General features: G+C 37.5%; 1 protein-coding gene across 2 annotated transcripts in view; it reads right to left on the reverse strand.

Annotated features, from left to right (window-relative positions):
* Window positions 1-1055: 1055 nt before the first annotated feature.
* The window catches only part of LOC149008633 (HAD-superfamily hydrolase, subfamily IG, 5'-nucleotidase), a 57170-nt gene continuing 38755 nt past the window's right edge, over window positions 1056-19470 (reverse strand). The window contains exons 12-17 of one of the 2 annotated variants that reach the window (XM_089166422.1): window positions 18032-18195; window positions 15861-15995; window positions 4917-5047; window positions 3632-3694; window positions 3441-3519; window positions 1056-1713 (exon numbers count right to left, since the gene is read on the reverse strand). In XM_089166422.1, coding sequence (XP_089022548.1) covers window positions 1627-1713; window positions 3441-3519; window positions 3632-3694; window positions 4917-5047; window positions 15861-15995; window positions 18032-18195 — 659 coding nt within the window. In that variant the 3' untranslated portion in view covers window positions 1056-1626. The remainder of the gene's footprint in view (window positions 1714-3440; window positions 3520-3631; window positions 3695-4916; window positions 5048-15860; window positions 15996-18031; window positions 18196-19470) is intronic. The other variant, XM_089166421.1, reaches the window with a different exon arrangement.

The raw sequence follows: 19470 nt of genomic DNA on the forward strand, positions 1-19470 counted from the left end.
CGCGACTTCGACTTTAACCTAGAAGGCGGGTTTGGATTACAAAATAACTGGTTTTAGCAAGATTGGATAGGATTTGGGTTCAGCTCTCGGCCTGTCTTATCGACCATTCAAATAACCAACCAACAATTTCAATGGATTAGCTTAGCTTAGTTGACAAGCACCAATATTTTTCAACTAATAATAAGAGGTCAAGAGGTCAATTCTTCTTCGCGTCATTACACATACATTTTGTTTGTTTTTCAAAAGGTTCAAATCAGGGCCTAGTCAAGAAAAGAAAACAAAAAAAAAGCCAACACAATCCTATAAGGCTAAATCAGGGCATCAGGCAAGAAAAACCCTGTCAAGGGAGGACTTGATTACAACCATGTGCTTCCCCCCCAACCCCTTCTTTTTTTGATCAAATTACAAGCATGCTTGAAAATTAATATAGTGCATCAGCTTGGCAGGTTGGGAAACTCTTTGTTCCTGGTCTCAGTTACAGTTTCCAGTGAGAAGGTTTCACTTTCACAGGCCTCACGTTCTGAGGTTGTGAAGCTCATAAAGGAGCCCAAGTCAGTGCTGCCAATCGAGTTCACCTAATAGATACATGGAGATTCTATGGGAGATGTGGATCCATTTGCACCACCCCTGCCTACACAACAGTGCATATCAGAAGGGGGGGGGGGGGCAACTGAGGTACGACCACATTGGTTATGAATGGGGCTCTCAATTCACATGTTACTGATTCAGGGCTCCGGCATCAACCCTGTGGCAATTTTAGTAACACCACCAAAACCCACAGTACAGCATCTGTCTGACAAAATGGAGTCAAGAGGACCTCACCTACAGAACAAACTTTAACAAATGATTAAACTCACCTCATTCAACTCAGGTGTTCTTCAGGTTGTGAACGAAAATTCAATAAAACAAGGAGAATACATTAGTAAATCTGTTGATGACACATTTTCATTTTGGTAACCTGTCGATGACACCCTTGAGTCATATGATGATTGAACCAAGATTTGATCAGTGTTGCAGTAGGGTACCCCCCCCTTGTTTGTTCTTCTGACTGCCATGTTCAAGAACAGATGTGTCAACAGTTCATCATGGTATGGCCTCACTGTGTGGGAGGAAACACCAAATCCAACTACCCGAATATTCTCATCTTCTGTCATGGTACAAGGCTCCTAAAATCATGGTTTACTTTATCAAATATAATGACCTGTTTATCATGGGAGAAACTCGGTTTTCTACCCTTAAATCATTTTCTTTCATTTTCGGGGTAGTGTCAGTATTATAATAAACCAGGTACCAGTGTCACAAGCTAGGTAAAATTGCTGAATTTCTTAACCACAAACACCATATACATAAATAAAATTTACTTAGATCGATGTAAATTTGTAGGTTCTATGTTAACTGAATATCGTGTGATCAACATGGACATCTATTGAGAAAAACGATTGTGGAAGAATGACTTAATCGATCAGTGTGATCTTAAGCCTTTTATTTATAATAAAGTGGAAAAATGACAGTTACATAAAAGATATTAGAAAATTACAGAAACTAAAACTCTAACAGAATTGAACTCCTAATAGGACTCAACCAACAACATCATTCCTTCTTTCATCATCGCTCTCAAAGTTCCACTTATGAGGAAGGAGATTTCTTCAGACTATCAACTGTAAAGCCATCAAGGTGAGGAGGGAGGTTGGGGTATGCATCATGTGCAAGGCTCTGTGACAAAAACAATACAACATAAATGTACATCACATTGATAAAATTTAAATGCAGAAATAGGTTGCTTAAAGCAGTAAATTAATCAAATACATTCACGGACAAATATCATCAACTTAGGAGAAGTGGTGAGAAAAGATATGCATAGCTTAGGCCTTATATCTAGAATGGCCTTAAACAAAGCTGATTGGAAGGCAATAATCCATGTAGCTGATCCCATTTACTTGGGACAAGGCTTGTTGCTGTTGTATCATCAACTAAACTGTGGCTATTGAGAGGCCTTGTTCAGCCTTTGTGATGATCATGTTCTAACATGTGTTGCATAATCCCTTTTTTATGAAAAATGCATGACGAAGTCCAACTGCCACCACCTAGAAAGCTGGGGAGAAAAGCTGACATTGAATATGGTAATAATTTCACAGCCTCTGTCAACCTATTGAATGCGTCATCTCAAACACCACGGGTGGTTATGTGGATTCGTCTCATATGAATACACTCATACCAATCCAACCTATCCAGGTCCATGTCTTCATTAAGTCACAACTCAAAAGAACCACTGGCCTCTCCACTACTTCATCCCTAGTTATTTTTGGCCTTCACCTTACCAATTCATCATTTCCAACTTGCACTATGTTACGCACTAGATTACCACTAAAGCCTAATTATAGAAAGCATGCATTTGAGCCACCAAAACATCAGTAGACCAGCCATGCAACACTAACTGTTAATTACCCCCCCCCCCGGGCCAAAATAAATAAAGAGCAGCCAACAGTAAGACAAACTTTCTTGGTGAGTTCAGATATATATTCTTTCAGATGCATGTATAGCAACATGTGGATGGAAATCATTATAATAGACAATGCCCTCAGATACCACTACCACTCATTATGTTGTAAGGCGAGCAAGCTCATATCTTTGCACACTCATTTGTTTCCCTAACCTTAATTATCACCGGTCATCCCATAGCTGGGTAACTACACTGCTGTCCATATCTCATGCTTGATCCTCAGATGCATCCAATTATTATAGATATGTTGTTCCTATAGTGTTGTCTCCTTTGTCTCAGATAGTAAGGTAAACAAAGGAAAATACTTCACGCAAGGTGCTGACTCCAAACCTGAAAGTTACCCATGGAACTCAAAACTTAACAGCAAGCAAAATTTTTGTTGATTCAAAATTATTTTTTTAAAACTCAATTCTGTTTCCTCAGAATAGTTAATTACTGCAGTCTTAATAAAATTGTTGCTATATATATAACATATGCAGAGAAACTGAAAAATGTTTGTCCCACAACGATTTTCAAGAAAAATATTGAGTAGTACAAATTCCACATCTAATTTTAACCTCATTAATACTCTCATATACGCCAATTGCTACTAGCTCATGGCCTGTTTAAACTTCCTTTTGGGGAAAAAGAAAATGCATAAAAGGGAAGTATTGAAGGACCAAACAACCCCCCCCCCTCCCCTCAAAAGAAAAGAAAAAGAAGAGGAGAAAAGAGAAATGGGGAAAAAACCCCCAAAATCCAGGCGACAAAAGAAGTTACAGCATTGAGGAAATCCCACCATGAAGATTGTTTCCATACACTTTTGGTATCTTAGAATGATAGCATACACTATTTCATATAGTAATAGAAAATGGTAGCATCTGTTCAACAGTCAATCCATGTGAATTAAGTATCTTATTATACTTTTATAATCTTCAACATAAGTTCACCCAATACTTACTTGTTTTTGGGAGCGAAAATACATGAATGGTGTATAGAGTAGGAAATTTGAAACTCTAGAAGTATATATATCAGCATATCTGCAATTGGAAGAATTCCAATAACCACCAATGAAAGAAAATAAAATCATTCAGTTTACTTCTATTGACAACAGCAGAACTTCAGACACAAATGTGAAGCACAAATACATACTTCTCAATTTGTCTCGTCAGATGACTTTTGTCCCACAAACATGCACGTGAAAGAAAACCCCACCTGATACAAACAGACAAAAAGTCAATTGAGTTGATACAAATACATTTTTTTGGGTGACCAGTAGATATATAAACATAGAATTTAAAAAAGGAATACTTCAGGCCCTCTTTAGTATATCAACTAACTGAATCAGTTAACAACACAATAAACTGTTCACATGTGAATGCTCATAAGGAGAACATTTAACCACAAGGGGAAGCAGGCAAAGTCTAATAATAAATCTACTCTTCTATTACTTTCAGTATGGATGCAAAGCTCCATGCCCTTACCTAAGGCAAATAGTAATCAAGAATTCTCAAGGCAACATAATAATGGGCGGGAGCACCAAATTTCTCGGCCAAATCAGGGTAGTTAGAGAACACAATGGTTCAGCAATTCCTTAACTCAAGCTTCTCTTAAGTCAATAGAGAAAACACTACCCTTTACCATTCCAGCCTCAACAATATGATTATCTTGATCTTAGTCATTCCATATGAGGAGGAAGAAAGGCCTTGAATGTGTTTCCCTCCACCGTCACCCCCATCCCTGACCCCCACCCCTTGGAAAAAGAAGAAGAAGGGTTTACTACACACTAGTACAATATAGTTCCCTAGCATTGAAATCTGAATTGCCGCTTATCTTTGATTTGCTTGATATACTTGGACTTTGAAAGAATATTTAACTTAAAGGCATTAATAAAAATCTCATTAAATGAGGTTTTTTCTCATGGCTTCAGTAATGTGAATGTGAATACATAAATATATCACATTTCAGAGTTCATGTTCCCTTTTGTAATTCCTGGTTTCTCTTTCTCCATAAAGAAACAGTTGTCTGAAAAGTTTTAATAAGCTTTCCCAAACTAGCTGTTAAACTCAGACCAATCAATCAAGTAGTTTTTGCATGTTCAGTTTCAAGTCACCTTTCATAACTCATCCCAAGTGCAGTAAACTCAACACAATTGCTAGATTATGTTTTCCCCTAATCACATTCTTCTAAGGAATTGACACTCAGAATGCCTGATGTTGTGAGCTTTTTTTGAGTTGAACATGACTCTGGACTGGGATTCACCCGAATTAACAGTGACTCACCTGAATTATATAGCTTTTTGTGGGAAGGGGCTCAATACTCAAACTAAAGCAATTTAAAGGGAACTAAATGACTTCCCAGGTTGTTGAATTAACTCACATATGCCATGATCTTACAAGTGGACTAATGATGCACAAGTTTTCAGATTCTGTCTTACCTTTTGTTAAAGGACTCCCCATCTGCTTCTAACATAGGAGCGATTTTCTCATCCAGCCTTTGCATGACAATAAGTAGCTTTTGAATCCTTTCTGTCAGTTCTTGATCATCCATTTTTGTTGCAGCCAGAGTCTGAAAGCAACATTATCAACAAATTAGAAAACATATTCCCTACCATAAGAGAGTGGGTTAACACATCAGGGAAAATGCCAGATTGGTCACATTCATGTTTTAGTTTACCCAGTTACCCAGTGTAAGTCTCATTAAGCAATCAATGCTATTTCACTCATCTTCAGACCTGGTGATGTGACCCCTGGCCAAAACCCTGGAATGGACCTGAAGACCACTCCCAGGGGGCGCACCTAGGGCTGGCCGAACCCTCAAAAAAGGGTACTTTGGGCAATTTTAGTCCTAACTAGTTGCTGGAATTTAATTTCAGAATTTTAGTTTTAATTTTTAGAGTCCAGTTTTGTTTAAAAGTCTTAGTTTGAGTTGGTAGTTGAGTTCTAGAGTCCTAAGGAGTCTTTCTTTAAAGTAGGACTCTTATGGATAATTAGGTCTCCCATATCAAGAAGAGTTCTTTTAGTTTATGTGGCTGTTATCCTAACTTATGAAGGAAACCCTATTTAAGTTGGTTTCTAAGTTTTAGTGACTCCAAATAGAGTCTCCCAATTAGAGTTAGATCATTAGTTTGCATTGAATAAAGATTGAAGATTACTTGTGGGAAACAGGTTGAGGTTCTCTTTGGGAGGGCCACGGCAGATTTGTAGCATCTTGATTCAATTGCAGCAGCCTCTCTTCAACATATCAGCAGCCATCTTCACCTCTAGCAATGTGTCCAAGTAAGTACACGCCCCCAGTCGTCTTCCCTTCCTAATCCCATCACAGCCTCTCCCTTTCTCTCTCTCTCTCTCTCTCTCTCTCTCTCTCTCTCTCTCTCTCCACCTTGGAAACCCCACCCCCTTGCATTGCAGCCCTCTAGACCCCTTCCCCCAACCCTGCCAACCCCCTCCCCTACCCCATGCGACACAACCAGACCATTCCACCACCTCCCAAAACCCTTTGGTACTCCCCCCAACCCCTCTTTCTCTATCGGCTCCCACTCCCTCCCCTTCTCTAACTTGCGACAGATCAGAAAAACAGAAAAGAAAAGAGAAAGAAAGAAAAGAAAGAAAGAAAGACAAGAAAGAATTGAAAGATTTGCCGAAGATCCATCCAAGAATACAAGAAACCTCCCGATTGTGATCCAACCCTTCTCCATTATTCTTAAAACCTTCCTTAACCACTCCCGGCTAATTTTACAAAACCCTTTTCTTCCCAAGATCGATCCCCACTATTCTCTTTCAATCCTTGAGTGATTATGGATATCTCAAAACCATCCCATAAGGATTTGATAAAACCCTAATCATCTCAATACCACCCCATATCAATCCTAACTTGTCTCCAGGATCCTCCCATAAATTCTTTAGAAATCCACAAACATCCAAACCACCCTATAAGTTATCCAAAAATTTTGAACCATCAAAGAAAACCCATACCTTCCATATAATTTTAAAATTATTTACTTGAGGATTTTGGGTGAACCCTTAATTTTAGGAAAATTTATCCAAAAAAACCCTAACCTTAAGATTGGGTTCACATCACCTGATAAACCCAATCAAGAATTTCAAAGATGGGGCACTTTCTTAGGATGCTACCACCCAAATCAGAGATGAGTTTAAAAGTCATGCAAAACAGTTACGCCCCACAAATAACAACTAGAACATGATTTGGACACTTTATGCCCCTATTTATTTACTCAAAAGGAGACTCAATGGTGACATGCTGGCAATAATATAATTTGTTTAAAATGAAAAGGTGATGATGAACAACCCCAACCATACAACTATGGAGGTGATAATGAGAATGTGAAGAAGATGAGGAAGAAGAAAAAGTGTTGGATTCTACTAGGAGTTCAATTAGAGTTTGTATAGGAGTTAAATTAGAGTTTGTATTCATGTAAAATTCAATTCCTTGTAATAGACTACTTTCCACTTAATTATAAATAGAGGGCTTGAGATCATTGATCAATAGGCCATTCACCACAATCGTTTCTTTCAACATGGCATCAGAGCCTAAGTTCGATTAGGAAATTTTTTTCTTCTCTCTTCTTTCTTTTTTTCTGTTCTTTAGTTCCGCTGCACCTGTCGCAACTATCGGTTTTTTTTTCTTTCTGGCAGTTCAGTTTTTTTCTTTGTTCTTCAGTTCTGCTGTACTACAGTGGGTTTAGGAAAACCAAGAAGAAAAGGAAAGAAGAAGTAAAGAAAGAGAAGAAGACAAACAACACTTGCAACTATTGCTGCTCATGCTTTGAATCGAACCAGAAAAATAGAGGAAAGTAGAAGAGAAGAAGCTGCTATGCTTTGAATCAAACCAGGTTTTTCTCCTCCTCCCTTCTCTTCCATGGAACAAACATCGGGCTTATGTGTAAATACACATAGATTCAGGGGCCTAATTGAAAATTTATAAGTTTTTAGGGACTTAATTACACAATTTCAGGGATTTATGTGTAAATTTGCATAATTTCAGGGACGTAAGTGTAAATTCAGATTTGTTAGGTCGTATTAGTCATTTAAAAAAAAAAATTCTATTCACATGTTTTTTTTTTTTTCCGGGTATCTTGGAAATGTATATTGGGTGATTAAGTGCATGTCTAAGAAAATTTTGTTTAACGAGTCTGGTATTTAAGTGGACCGGTTGTGTCCCTCCAGTCTTTTTCTGGAACTTTTCTGGTGTACTTTGGTTCAACAATATACTAATTGGAGGTAACCTGAGGAGATACTTTCACGTGTTATCATTACTAAGAATTGTTTTGGGTTGTTGTTCGGCTATTGCATTTTGCGACATATCTGTTACTTCGAAAGGTTGAAGACTGAAGAACCTGAGATAATTTTGTCAACATGACAACTATTTATGGTACTCCTGCTCCCACTGGCTCCAAACATTACCCCACTCTTTATCCTCTTTCGGTAAGCTTTGATGGGACAAATTATTTGATTTGGTCCCGATCTGCTTACCTAACTATTGCCGGAAGAGGACTTGTTGGACACATTACGGACACTACCATCAAACCTACTACTACCACAGGCGTTTCACAGGATAAATGGATCTCGAATGATTCTCTTATTATGTCATTTCTTTTGAATTCCATGATTCCAACTATTGTCCGTGGATATCTATTACTTGATACTGCAGCCCAAATCTGGAAGACTACTACTGAAACATATGGACAGTTGGGGAATGATGCACAGGTTTATGCGCTACGAAAGAAGCTTCATGAGACTACCCAAAAGGAACTGACTGTAGCCCAATATTATGCCGCGTTGCGATCTCTTTGGCAAGAGTTGGATCATTATGGGAATTATCATCCCACTAACTCAAATGATGTGACTACTTATAGAAGCACATTGATAAGATTCGGGTATATGACTTCTTGGCAGGTCTGAATGTAGAGTACGATCATATCAGAGTGCAAGTCTTAAGTCGTTCTCCCTTTCCTACACTAAGAACAGTCTTAGGCTCTTGTTTAGTGTGACGAAAGTCGTCGATTAGCCATGCTTTATACTCCTATTATGGAGAAATCAGCCTTACAATCTGTTCACACTAAATCTCATTCGCTAAGGAGATTGTCAAGTGTGAGCACTGTCACAAACCATATCATACCAAGGCAAATTGTTGGAAATTTGAATGGGAAGCCTGCTGATTTTGAGCAAAAACGAGCACAAAGAAAGGAAAAACCAAAGGATAATTTTTCTGAGACAATATCCACCACACTCTTTGCAGACATTGGTTTTTCACAAGAGGAGTCCGCTACTCTGCGACGTATTTTGCAGTCTTCTACTGCCGGTACAGCCTCGACCACTGCTTCCTCTACTACCCATACCAACTCCTTCCTTGCTACTTCAGGTAAAACTTTTGCAGGTTTTCAAGTTTCTTCAGTTTCTACTCCTTGGATCATTGATACAGGAACCACAAATCATATGACAAGTTTATCCTCCTCTTTCTTACAATATTCTCCAACTTCTGGAAAAGATAAAGTTCGAATTGCTGATGGCTCCTATTCTTCCATTACTGGAAAAGGGATCATTCAACATTCTCCATCACTTTCTTTGTCTAAAGTTTTACATGTTCCCTCTTTCTCAACTAACTTGCTCTCTATCAGTAGTCTTACACATGACTTGAATTGTACAGTGACATTTTTCCCATCTTATTGTGTCTTCTAGGATCTAATCACGGGGAAGGAGATTGGACGTGGTAAACTAGACAATGAACTTTATTTGCTTGAACCGATTGAAGGATCTACTTTTGCTCTGACTACATCTTCTCATCAGGTCCATTCGGTAATATCAGACCTTCATCAGTGGCATCGTAGGCTAGGTCACCCCCTTTAGGAACTCATAAGAAAATATTTCCTGATTTAGTTTCTTCTTATAATGAGGATAATTTTTTTTGTGAAGCTTGCATTTTTGCGAAGCAGACTCGTTCTACTTATTTGCCTTCTCTTTATAATAGAAAAACTATTCATTTTATGCTAATTCATACTGATGTGTGGGGTCCCTACCAACGTGTGTCTATCATTGGCCATAGGTACTTTGTTACTTTTATTGATTGTCACTCTCGTTCTAAATGGATTTATCTTTTAAAACAAAAAAATGAGGTTTTCCTATGTTTTCATGATTTTCATAATATGATTAAAACCCAGTTCAATGCCACTGTGAAGATCCTTTGCAATGATAATGGCACATAGTATATTGATGGTGAATTTCAGAGATATCTCTCTGACTCTAGCAGAATACACCAGACCAATTGCGTTGATACAGCTGCCCAAAATGGGGTTGCCGAACGGAAGAATCGGCATCTCTTAGAGATAGCCTGTTCCATTATGATTGCTATGAATGTACCTGACCAATACTAGAGTGATGCTATATTCACTACTTCTTACCTTATGAATAGGATGCCCAGTAGGATACTTGGTTTTAAATGTCCTAATGAGATTCTTCAGGGAGCCCTTTCTTTTGTTATTCCCCCAAAGGTTTTTGGATGCGTGTGTTATGCCCGAATCAAAGCCCACAAGAGTAAGCTGGCTCCCCGCGGCCTACGCTGCATATTTTTGGGGTATTCTACTACTCAGAAAGGGTACAAATGTTATCATCCTCCTTCCAGGAAAACCATTGTATCCATGGATGTAATTTTTCATGAGTCTTGCCCTTACTATACACCTCTACAGGGGGAGAGTCCTAGAGGAGAGGTGTTCTTTCCGACTCTAGATCTTCCCATCACACACCAACACAACTTAAGAGTCCTAGAAGAGTTTCCTGACCAGGGGGAAACTTTGGCCAGTATACCTGAGGACTCTAATCCTCCCTCTTCGTTTTCTGAACCATGTGAAGAACCTAGCCAGGGAGAGACCACTCCTGTGAGACACACTGTTGGGGTTTTTCAAAACCAGATTGACCAGAATAAGGAGGTGCAGACTTATCAGAGGAAGAATGACAACCGGCTAAAGTAGGTGGAGAAAGGTGATACGTTACCACTTCAGTCTCCTGCTCCAGAATCAGATTCTACTATTCCCCTTTAGGTATCTTCTTCTGATCTTCCTATTGCTGTTAGAAAAGGGGTCAGATCTTGTACTCAACATCCCATAGCTAAATATGTTTCTTATAACTCTTTGTCTGACTCCTACCGTGCTTTTATATCCTCTTTGTCATCTGTACCTGTTCCTAAAAGTTGGCAGGAAGCCTATGTTGATAAAAGATGGAAGGCAGCTATGGTAGAGGAAATGCAGGCAATGAAGAAAAATGACACTTGGGAGCTGGTTGCACTTCCTCCAGAAAAAAAACCAGTGGGCTACAAATGGGTATTTGTGGTTAAACAAAATATGGATGGATCAGTCAACAAGTTGAAAGCTAGACTAGTTGCAAAGGGGTCTACCCAGACCTATGGGATTGATTATCAGGAGACCTTTGCCCCTGTTGCGAAACTAAACACTGTTAGAGTTCTGTTGTCTGTAACTATGAACAAAGACTGGAACTTGCACCAACTAGACGTAAAGAATGCTTTCTTACATGGGGAGTTAGCAGAAGAAGTCTATATGAAAATCCCACATGGTTTCTTCCGATGACAATACTGCAGGAAAAGTTTGTCGGTTGAAGAGGCCAATTTATGGATTAAAACAGTCTCCTAGATGTTGGTTTTGACGCCTCCTGAAGGCAATGACTTCTATTGGGTACAAGCAAAGCAATGTGGATCATACACTATTTGTCAAGAAGTCAGGTACTAACATCACACTTCCCATTGTCTATGTAGACGATATTGTCATCACAGGGAATGATGGAGAAGAAATTCAAAAGTTGAAGGACTTTCTTGACAGAGAGTTTGAAATTAAAGATCTAGGGAAGTTACAATATTTTTTAGGGATTGAGGTGGCTCGATCAAAGAAAGGTATATTCCTATCTCAAAGAAAGTATGTCCTAAATCTATTATCAGAAGTGGAAATGTTGGGGTGTAAAGCAGTTGATACCCCTATTGAAGCTGGAGCTAAACTTAAAGAAAAAGAGGGAGAACCAGTGGACAAAGGAAGATACCAAAGGCTGGTAGGGAAGCATATTTACTTGTCCCACACTAGGCCAGACATCGCTTATGTTGTAGGGATAGTGAGCCAATTCATGCATGATCCATATTTAGCTCATATGAAGGTTGTTACTAGAATACTACAGTATTTGAAGGGAACTCCTGGAAAAAGAATACTTCTGTCACCCACTGATAATCTAAAAGTAGAAGCATACACTGATGCAGACTAGGCTGGATCTTCAGACAGGAAGTCAATTTCAGGTTACTGTACCTTTGTTGGAGGTAATCTAGTTACTTGGAAAAGTAAGAAACAAAATGTAGTAGCTTTATCTAGTACCAAAGCTGAATATAAAGATATGGTTCGTGAAGTTTGTGAGCTACTATGGTTGAAAGGTTTGCTGCAAGATATTGGAGTCCAAGTTCCAAACCCTATGATGTTATATTGTGACAACAAGGCTGCTATTAGTATTGCTAATAATCCGGTGCAACATGAACGAACTAAGCACATTGAAATTGATAGGTTTTTTGTCAAAGGAAAGTTGAAACAAGGGCTTATCTGCATGCCTTTTGTAAGATCTGGAGACCAAGTAGCAGATGTTTTCACTAAGGGTTTGAAAGAAAGAGATTTCCTTCCTATTGTAGGCAAGTTGGGCATGACTAATATCTATGCCTCAACTTGAGGGGGAGTGTTGGATTCTACTAGGAGTTCAATTAGAGTTTGTATTCATATAAAATTCTATTCCTTGTAATAGTCTACTTTCTACTTAATTATAAATAGAGGGCTTGAGATCATTGATCAATAGGCCATTCACCACAATCGTTTCTTTCAACAAAAAGGAAGTAAGGATTTGGTGAATTTACTTGATCAAGGTTAGGCAACACAGAGAAAGTTCAGAAAAGGTTGGCTGTATCACTGATGGAGTGAATGGAGTTAGCATCTGATCAATTCACAGAGACTTGAGTCTGAGGACCAGAAACCTTGTAACAGATCTTTCCACGAGGCACCAATACAAAGCATGGATCCCCTGCCAACAGATCTGCTGCTGATGCTTCTCTGTTCTGGTCATTGGCCACCTCCCCATGGAATCAGCCTTTCCACTCCATCCTCTCTATCAAATTCAGATGCCAAAAACAGCATTTTTCACTTGCACTTTATCAGTCTCTCTCCCTTCCAATTGCTGGTTTAACTTATACGGTAACAGAAATATGAGAAACTAAACCAAGGCTGAACCCTGAAGAGTTTCTGCAACCTCAGAAGGTGCATCCAATCAAAATTCTGTGATTGAGATTCTGTTTTATTTGAACACTATAACAGTGGAAGCAGAAATTAAGGGGGCACAATTATAGCAAAACTATGTATTTGAATATCCTTTGGCAGTGAGAACCCCATTAATAAGTGTTTGGGCAATGAATTGATTAAACTACATTTTGACACCCATTGTAATCGAACTTCCACAAATTTCTCAGTCAAACAGGACCATAATGGAAGGGAGGCAGATCCCCTGCTTTTGTATTCAAATCAAACAGGGTTGAGAAGCTTTATATGCTATATGTTAATAATGCCGTTCGTACTTCAGGTTCTGGTGACAATGGTTGGAGGAGCATAGTTGTGGCCTAAGGTCAAGGTATCGAAACAACATCTCAGCAAATTTTGTTGGGGGTAAGGCTGCATAGGAAAAATGCCACTCCCCCCCCCCCCCCCCCAACAAGACTCTACTTGTATGGTAGCCCTCGGCACTGGGTTCATTCTTTTCATACTTCTGGCTGTGTTCTATAAGCCTAACCAAAAGCATTTCACAGATGGTCTCAAATTCTGCAGTTCTGTTCCACCATTTGTTCACTCTTGAAAGAATAGCGAGGTGACCACGCTTGCAGGTGCCAAATTACCGGAGTTGGCTGAATTTGTGGCTACAGTGAGTGGATCACATGTTATTCAGTCTCACGACAACAGTGCTGGACACACAACTATCATTGTTATTCTCTCATGTTGCAATGTGGGAGAAAACTTAGGAGAAAAGACCATGTTAGGTGGAACCCAAGATGCTAAACTTCTTCGCACTAAGACATCTCTTGACAGATGCACACTTCATTGGGGCATTTCTGACCATTTTCCACCAATAAAAAAGAGGCAATGTATGCAAACGGGTCAGCTACTATTTTCCAAAAAATAGTGATGTAGGAGAAACCCTAGAAACTAGGGGACTTACAAAGTGGGCTACTAGACTCTTAGAATTAAACACCTTTCTTGACAGATAGTAAAGAAAGGAATTTGCAGCACTTGAAATCTGATTAATCATGCATGTAAGACAGCAAAAGTAGAGAAATAAACACAATAAGTCTTACTGGTAAACACAACTAAACAAGAATCAATAGGGAAACAAGGGGATGTGGATCTTGGCACCATAACACTAAATTGAATGCAAGGGTATTAAGAAACTTAAAGAAAATAGAGCTATCCTAATCAATATCAAATTTCTATCAAGGAATTCAACAATTAACAATGTCAAGGGAGTCTTGGGAAGTTTTTGTTTTAAACAAAACTACTACCAAAGACTAAATGAGAAATATTTAGGGAGAGATAATGTTACCTGCTGATCCTGGCTGCAAAACAGGGGTTAGAAAGCATTTAGGAACAAAAATAAGAGAAAGAAAATATATTTTGAAGTAGTCGTGAATCCTAGGAAAGGAGAAAAATATATTTTGAAATAATGGTGTATCTAAGGAAAGAGAGTAGGTGATAGGAGAGAGGGAGAGAAAGAAAAGAAACAAAGAGAAGGGAAGGGAGACTAACAACATAAGACTAGACTGCCATATAAGGGAAAGAGGGAAGAAAAAAAAGAAGAAAAAAAACAAAGATTTTTTTTTTGTAAGAAAATTAGAACAACCGTGGGGTTTGGGGAAGAAGAAGAAGATTTCCAGGAAAGAAACTAGGTCTTTTTTGAGAAAAAAAAAGAGTAGATCTTTGTAGAGGAGAGCAAGGGGATTTTTCTAGTGGGAAATAAGGGTGAAAGGAGGAGAGAGAGCTTACCTGGAGAGAGGGGGAAGAACTAGTACCGCCAGGAGCAGCATGAGCTTCTTTTCTAATTCTTTTTTTCATTCATTGGTTGCCAAAAACGAATTCCATACAAGGTTTAAATAAAAAAGTTGATCCCTCACAACCCTACGTATTTAATTCCCAAAATAACCCCAACTTAAGTTGTATATATAACCCAAACTCAAAATAATTCAAAATTGGGCCAAAATAGACTCTAGGCCCAGCCCATAAAGACTCAAACATGAAATTAAAATATTTCAATAGTAAACTACTACCCAACCCACTAAGACTAAGGAAAATAACATGACAAACTACTTATGAGCAGTGTTTCTCATCTAACCATCCGATACCCTCCGAACTCATCATCCATCCACATAGATGCTGTCGTGGGATGATCTCTACATCGGTGTCGCCGGTAAACTCGGAACTGCTCACTGATGACCTCATCAAATAGTAATACTCATCTTCATTTGAATTATAGTAACTTGGTAAGATGAAAGGGGTCCATTGGGTAAATGGGTAAAGTGAAACCCAAATTTATACTGTGGTACCCTTTCAGAATTTAAAAGTAAATAAATAATGGATGTTATTATCCAATGCACAGTTTTCTTGCATATGGATGCTGATCAGAAAAATCAATCCATCTGATAAAGAAGCCTCCACATGGATGTGGCCCATTTGATACTCATCCACACCCCCAGTTATTAGTCTGTTGACCAAGCAATTATCATTGTATATTTCATACATTCTACAATTTACAATAGGACCCATGTGGCCAATCCCATTTAGTAGCAACAAGGCTGAGTTGAGTTGAGCTGTATTTTCAGAACATGAATTGCAAGGGAAATTTTCTCCTTTGCTTTGAGATAAGAAAACTACTAGTTGATGACTTGATGCTGGAAAGGGAGGAATCCCCTTTTTTCTGTCTTCCCTGTAATCCAGTGTAACCTTTTTATACAAAGAAGTGTCGAGTACAGGTGTACAGAATGCAAAATTTTAAAAATCATTGCTTAATGACAATCACACATTAAGATTTTCATCGCATTCATAATATTTATTTTAGATATATCAAAGAGGGCTTTTTAAATATGTCATTGCCCTTCAAACCTCATCTAGTAGTGCCAAAGGGATAGATATATTTTGCTGACATCAGCTTGCAGCAATAACAGCATGTTAGTGACTGGAATGCCCAGTGCCAGGAAATCATGAGCCAAAGTTCACTGAAAGTTACTAATCCAATGTGTAGTTTTCAATATGATGTTAAGAAAAAAAAATATGCAACATATAACCCAACAAAATTACCTGAGCAGGGCGCCCTTTAGCTCTCCGTTGCAGAGCAAGACGGAGTTGATTGAAAAGATCCCCCACAATCTCCTTTTGATTTATAAGCTCTATTATAGCTGCTCTCTGACTTCGACTATGAAGCAAAGCACTATACTGCAGCATCAAATTTCATGAGCACATGAAGCAAAGGCGCTAATGAGTATCCAGAAAAATAGTCTATAAAGTTGGAGATCAGGAGATATCATCCAGAAAAAGGATTTATATATAGAACAGTATCCTGCAAATAAATTAAGCACAGCACAGAACTATATAATTCTTTCTTTGTATTCATCCTTGTACTTTATTTTGTTATATCACATCCCCAGCCATTATCAGAATAGAATTAGAAAATAAACAACAATAAGGTCCAGAAATATGCTCATTAATCAAATAAACCCCCCCCCCCCAAAAAAAAAAAAAAAAAAAAAAAAAAAAAAAAAAGAAAAAAAGAAGAGAGAAAGAAAGAAAGTACCCCATTAATCATAACAATTAGAATCAGGGTTTTCATCACTATAAAAATTTTGGTCGATACCAGACGCCTTGGAGAAAAAAATGAGATGAAACCTCTTGACCGAAACTTTTATACCATGTTTTGGTCCATATTGACCAGGATGCACCATCTCGCCTGTCTCGAACTGAGACGAGCCATTTCAGTCCATTTTATACATAAAAGGGGCTGGTTTTGATGAGATCTGCTGGTTTCGCAGCTCTCCTTGCCTCTATAGTTTCAAAAATTTCTGCTATTTTTTGGTTTTTTTTTTTTCTCTTGATTCTCATTCCCTGTCAAATCACTATGTTTTTTTGTCAACAAACATCTTCTTTGCTGGTTCTTTGGGCATTAAACACATCTTGAAGTTAGGTATATGTACATTCATCAAAAACTCTTGATTTCTTGATGATAGATGGCTTAAAACATGTTTGTTTGTTTTCAAATCAATATATGTATAGTTTAGGAGCATGAACCATGAATTTGTGTTGTCAATTTTCTTTTTTGGGGGAAGAGTGCTAGTATTTCTTTAATTTTCTGGTTTAAAAAATTAGTTTCCATATAGTGTGTTTGATAAAATTTGTATTTATACATGATAGATGACATTGAATCTAATATATATGAGACACCATCACTCAATCTACACCATAATAGTGTCGAATTTATATTTCTGTTTTTAATTATTTGTTTAAATTATTTAAAAGCTATCAAATATTTGCTGTAATTATTAAAAAATTAAAAAGTACCAATTATTTTCTGTTTTGTACTCAAAAATAGTGGAATGTTAGATACAAGTGTATATGTATTTATGGGTGTGGTTTATTATGATGATGTTTATGTTTTTTTAATTAAATTTAGTTAATAATGTAATTAATAAATGATAATAAAATTATAAAAATTGTTGTAAAAAGCCAAATGGTAGGAATTAACAGCATGTTATTCAACATTCCAAGTGATGGCGTTGAATTTATATTTCTTTCTTTAATTATTTGCTTAAATTATTTGAAGTTATTAAACATTTGCTGTAATTATTCAAAAATTGAAAAAGTACCAATTAGTTTCTGCTTCGTACTTAAAAATAGTGGCATGTTAGACACAAGTATATATGTATTTATTGGCATGGTTTATTATGATGATGTCTATGTTTTTTAATTAAATTTATTAAATAATATAATAATTATAAAAATTGTTGTAAAAAGCCAAATGGTAGGATTCCATTTGATTAACAGGCATGTTCTTTGACATTCCATTTGATTGTATGAGTAGTTTTGTTTCAAATTACATTTCTTTGTATTTGTTGAAACGGACACACTTGTCTGTCAACTGGTAGGACATGAATGAGTACTTTTCACTGGCTTTTATACAAAATACCTCTTCCATTGTTTTATTTTGTGCTTTAAATAGGGCGTATACAAAAACCCAGTACAAAACCCCATCAAAATAGGGCCAAAACTGGCCATCAAAATTACCTGGAAAAAATACCAGGTTTTGGCCAAGATGACTGAAATTTTGCCACCATCTTGGTTTCGAAGCTGGCCAAAACCAACCTCCAAACCGAGATTTTGAACCTCGGTTTTCATGTTTCATCCATCGTCAAAATGATTAGTAAGTTTCTCCATCAAAGGATAGCACATAGAATGCAAGGAAAATACTAAAGGCTGACCTCTTCTTCCAATTCTCTGCAAATCAATGCTGTCCTCCATCGTAAGTGTACTTTGGATTGACTAACATCAGTGTAAATATGGTCACCAACATATAATATTTCATCCCCATGAATGTCTAATGAACTTTCAACCATCTGAGCACTTCCCCCAGAGTACAATCCCCCTGCAGAAAACCAAGAATCAAATAAGACTGCTCATCATGCCCTTAGTTCTTGGGCAACAACTTGACACCCAACTTTGTACACAAATTAGGCCACAGAACTGTAAATTCCAGTCATGGATGTTACTATTCAATTGGGAGAAAAAAGAGAAGAGAAAGAGAGGGGCGGGGAGACAGGAACAGTTCATGAATTGCTTCACTTGATCATATATGCTCAAGTTCACCTTCACAGTACTCGTAAAGATTCTTTACATATCTCATAAAATGTGTACTTCTTAATCTCTAACCAAAAAGTAACTAATCGTATGTCACCACCAACAATTGTTTTTGATGATAACATCAACAAATATATATATATATATATATCTCCAAGATCCTTTTAATCCAACTTGTACACACTGCATACAATTTTAATACGGAAAAAGCTGTTTTCTATAGAATGTGCAGAGTTGCAGAGATGGCAATTCCAAAAAAATTCAGAATTGGGGCATGACTATGGAAATTTAATAGATCACCTGATAAGTAGTCTAAATATCTACATAATATGCCATGCAAGGTTCCTTTCTAATGTTAAAGATGCCTTATGACTATATTACAACCAAGTCTGAAGCATACAAGTACATGTTGGTTTGTATTAGAAATGAATTAATGGTGCAAGTCAATGAAAAATCAACAAAAAATCTAGGGGGAAAATGGAACTTCCGCTAAGAGTCCAGTTTAGCTGGTTTATATGCAGGAGACATATAGCAGCATCCGAACAAGGGTCTACCAAAGTCTACACAAGTGTCCAACACAAGACATATACACTCATGGCCTCATGGGTAATCATTAGTTGGACCTCTGCGCTAAATATCTTAAGCCTTTCTGTTGGACAATTTAACATGGTATCAGAGCAGCCTATGACTGAAAATTTCAAACTTTTTCCAGTTTTGAAAAAGGCCAAAGAGAAACCAGGTATGATACATGGATCTTACAATTCTTCAATCATATTTTTCTGTTTTTGGTGACAAACCATGTCTCAGGTTTTGGTATACAAACCCATTGTAAAAAAATTCATCTATTATTTTCTTCAACACGGATTGAAATTTCAACCCATTTCGCTATTTTCAACAGTTTTAACTCCAAATAAGGAAATTCCTAGAAAACCTTGGTTTAACCTCAGTTTTATTTATTTACTTTGTCATTTTTTAATCACTCCTTATCTTTGTGAGACAACGTCTTGGGCTGTATAGGGACACATTTGCAATGGCAATTTGCTGTATTTGTGGATTTTCTTTT

Source organism: Hakea prostrata, chromosome 8 (assembly GCF_041222555.1).
Source record: "Hakea prostrata isolate BN-2017 chromosome 8, UWA_Hpros_2, whole genome shotgun sequence".
Taxonomy (NCBI): domain Eukaryota; kingdom Viridiplantae; phylum Streptophyta; class Magnoliopsida; order Proteales; family Proteaceae; genus Hakea; species Hakea prostrata.